At 53.9% G+C, this 3,581-nt stretch overlaps 1 protein-coding gene across 1 annotated transcript; it reads left to right on the forward strand.

Annotated features, from left to right (window-relative positions):
• Positions 1-246: 246 nt before the first annotated feature.
• LOC148821484 (germ cell-specific gene 1-like protein) lies at positions 247-1,841 on the forward strand. Its single transcript, XM_088930953.1, has 3 exons — positions 247-409; positions 928-1,039; positions 1,511-1,841. The coding sequence occupies exons 1-3, from the start codon at positions 247-249 to the stop codon at positions 1,839-1,841; spliced, it is 606 nt and encodes a 201-aa protein (XP_088787079.1).
• The last annotated feature ends 1,740 nt before the right edge of the window (positions 1,842-3,581 follow it).

Below are 3,581 nucleotides of genomic sequence, written 5' to 3' on the forward strand. Positions count from 1 at the left end.
CAGTGTCAGTGTACAGTAGTGTGCAGGAGCAGTGTGTGTATTAACCCCTCTCTCTCTCAGTGCAGTGTCAGTGTACAGTAGTGTGCAGGAGGAGTGTGTGTATTAACCCCTCTCTCTCAGTGCAGTGTCAGTGTACAGTAGTGTGCAGGAGCAGTGTGTGTATTAACCCCTCTCTCTCTCAGTGCAGTGTCAGTGTACAGTAGTGTGCAGGAGCAGTGTGTGTATTAACCCCTCTCTCTCTCAGGTATGATCTGGCTGTCTGTGGTGACAGAGGTGGTGTACATCTCTCTGCTGGCTCTCAGTTTCATGCTGCTGAGTGGGGAGCTGTTTCTCTCAGAGCGATTTCCACACTGCCTGCACTGTGGGCTGCAGCTGAGCGCCTTCGCTGCCGTCTTCACTGTGCTCTCTGGTACTGTCTGTCTGTCTCACTGTGCTCTCTGATACTGTCTGTCTGTCTCACTGTGCTCTCTGGTACTGACTGTCTGTCTCACTGTGCTCTCTGGTACTGTCTCTCTGTCTCACTGTGCTCTCTGGTACTGACTGTCTGTCTCACTGTGCTCTCTGGTTCTATCTGTCTCACTGTGCTCTCCAGTACTGTCTGTCTGTCTCTCTGTGCTCTCTGGTACTGACTGTCTGTCTCACTGTGCTCTCTGGTTCTATCTGTCCCACTGTGCTCTCCGGTACTGTCTGTCTTTCTTCACTGTGGTATCAGACTTTATTAGAGTGTATTGACCTGTCTCTCTCTGGTGCCAGTATGAGTGTTTGATCCATTCTCTTTCTCTCTCAGGATCAGAGTGTACCGACCTGTCTCTCTCGCTGGTGACAGTCTCAGAGTGTATTAATCAGTCTCTCTCTCTATCACACTGTACGGACCTGTCTCTCTCTCTCTGGGGACCGTACGAGTGTGCTGACCTGTCTCTTTCTCAGGGCTGCTGGGGATGGTCGCTCACATGATGTACACGCAGGTCTTCCAGGTGACAGCCTCTCTGGGCCCAGAGGACTGGAAGCCCCACAGCTGGGACTACTCCTGGTCATTCTAGTGAGTGTCAAGCTGGACAGGACCCAGGCGCGGTCAGTCTGTCCAAACTCTGGGGCGTTGTCAGTGGGGTCACTGTGTCCAGTCTGTGAGTTGGTGTCAGTGGGGTCACTGTGTCCGGTCTGTGAGTGGGTGTCAGTGGGGTCACTGTGTCCGGTCTGTGAGTGGCTGTCAGTGGGGTCACTGTGTCCGGTCTGTGAGTGGCTGTCAGTGGGGTCACTGTGTCCGGTCTGTGAGTGGCTGTCAGTGGGGTCACTGGGTCCGGTCTGTGAGTGGGTGTCAGTGGGGTCACTGTGTCCGGTCTGTGAGTGGCTGTCAGTGGGGTCACTGTGTCCGGTCTGTGAGTGGCTGTCAGTGGGGTCACTGTGTCCGGTCTGTGAGTGGGTGTCACTGGGGTCACTCTGTGAGCTCTCTGGGTGGGTGTGGTCATTCTGAGACGGACAGTGCGGTCACTCTGGCTCTCCCTCCCCTCAGTGTGGCCTGGGCCTCCTTCACCTGCTGCATGGCGTCCGGCGTGTCCACCCTGAACAGCTACACCAAGGTCCTGCTGCGGGGGCGCCTGTGCCGGCCCGAGTGGAGCTGTCCCTGTGAACTGCCCCGGCCGGGCTACTGCCCCAGCCCTGCGCCCCCACCGCCCCCACCCCCTCTGTCCCCCCTCAGCCCCTATTACAGCCTGTCCGAGCCCCCCCTGCCCCCACCGCCGCCCCCCCCACCCCTGCCGCCCCCCCTCCCCCCAGAGCCCAGTGACCTCACAGGCATCCCAGAGTCCTCTGGGGAGGAAGAGGAGCCTGGAGAGCCCCTGTGAGGCTGTGTGGTGTGTAGAGACTCTCGCCCCTCTTCCTCCTCCTCTCTCCCCTCTTCCTCTCCTGCTCCTGCTAATATTGTTTCTAATAAACTATCTCCTTGTAAAGACAAAGACAGCACCTCTGCTCTGTTTTTATTTGAAGTTTAGTTTCTTCTTGGTTCAAACGAGAGCAACAACCCAATCAGCTCTTCTGTGAGAATCAAACCCGAATCTCAGGTCCAGACCCGAATCAGAGAGTCACTCATCTGAACTTTGACCTCACCTAGCCCGTCCAGCTCGTTTGGCACTCCCACCACTCTTTGTGTAGACACCTGCCTCCTGTCCTGACTGGTGGATCTCATCCAGCTGTGTCTTGAGCACAGAAACATATAGTCAACTGCAGTCAGCGTCTGTGAGCAATTTGAACACTTGTATCACATCTCCTCCAGCCTGTCAGTGTGGGACACTCCCTTCAGACTAAAGAGACTCAGTTCCTCCAGCCTGTCAGTGCGGGACACTCCCTTCAGACTAAAGAGACTCAGTTCCTCCAGCCTGTCAGTGTGGGACACTCCCTTCAGACAGAAGAGACTCAGTTCCCTCAGCCCGTCAGTGTGGGACACTCCCTTCAGACTGAAGAGACTCAGTTCCTCCAGCCTGTCAGTGTGGGACACTCCCTTCAGACTGAAGAGACTCAGTTCCTCCAGCCTGTCAGTGTGGGACACTCCCTTCAGCCAGAAGAGACTCAGTTCCTCCAGCCTGTCAGTGTGGGACACTCCCTTCAGACTGAAGAGACTCAGTTCCTCCAGCCTGTCAGTGTGGGACACTCCCTTCAGACTGAAGAGACTCAGTTCCTCCAGCCTGTCAGTGTGGGACACTCCCTTCAGACTGAAGAGACTCAGTTCCTCCAGCCTGTCAGTGTGGGACACTCCCTTCAGACAGGAGAGACTCAGTTCCTCCAGCCTGTCAGTGTGGGACACTCCCTTCAGACAGGAGAGACTCAGTTCCTCCAGCCTGTCAGTGTGGGACACTCCCTTCAGACTAAAGAGACTCAGTTCCTCCAGCCTGTCAGTGTGGGACACTCCCTTCAGACAGGAGAGACTCAGTTCCTCCAGCCTGTCAGTGTGGGACACTCCCTTCAGACTGAAGAGACTCAGTTCCCCCAGCCTGTCAGTAAATGACTTTGTCTTCTCTGATTCCAGAGCAGCAGTATGCTGTAAATCATATTTGTGTCCCTGTGCCTGAATTCTTTTCCCTGAAATATTCCTCAGGCAGCTCTGGTGCAGAGCAGTTTCAGCACAACAGTTCCGCCCGTGACCCAGCACTGCTGCCCATAGTGTGTCGCTTCCCCGCAGTGTCTCAGATTGTCATGATGTGTGAACAGCAACACCTCTGTCTTTCTCATAAGTAGCCTCTTCAGGTTCGGTCTGTCTCATCTTGTGTCTTTACCCTGTGCTAGTCTGCTGCACACTCTGACAGAGATTGGGTCCAAAGCTTTCTGACAGGTGTAAATATTTTGGGAGGCTCTACAGTACTTGCTACTACTCCTAAGTTGATATCGCCTGAAAATTTATAAAATTAATGTGTTTGTATTTTTTCAGTTTAAAAACATTATTTGTTTACACTGTTCACCGTACACTTCACATGAATGAGTGTGAATTTCGCGATTTAAACGTCTTTCCCTCACTGGACATGGCGGAGATACGGAAGGCTTCACTTTTCCCATTCTTCCTGGATTAAAGAGCGTCACCCCAGGAATGACCA

The sequence above is a fragment of the Atractosteus spatula genome, chromosome 13 (assembly GCF_055471065.1).
Source record: "Atractosteus spatula isolate fAtrSpa1 chromosome 13, fAtrSpa1.hap1, whole genome shotgun sequence".
Lineage (NCBI taxonomy): Eukaryota > Metazoa > Chordata > Actinopteri > Semionotiformes > Lepisosteidae > Atractosteus > Atractosteus spatula.

Coding starts and splice junctions, on each gene's coding strand:
- LOC148821484 (XM_088930953.1), top strand. CDS start 247: ATGATCTGGCTGTCTGTGGTGACAGAGGTGGTGTACATCTCTCTGCTG. Junction 410..927: donor CGTCTTCACTGTGCTCTCTG/GTACTGTCTGTC, acceptor TCTCTTTCTCAG/GGCTGCTGGGGATGGTCGCT. Junction 1,040..1,510: donor GACTACTCCTGGTCATTCTA/GTGAGTGTCAAG, acceptor CCCTCCCCTCAG/TGTGGCCTGGGCCTCCTTCA.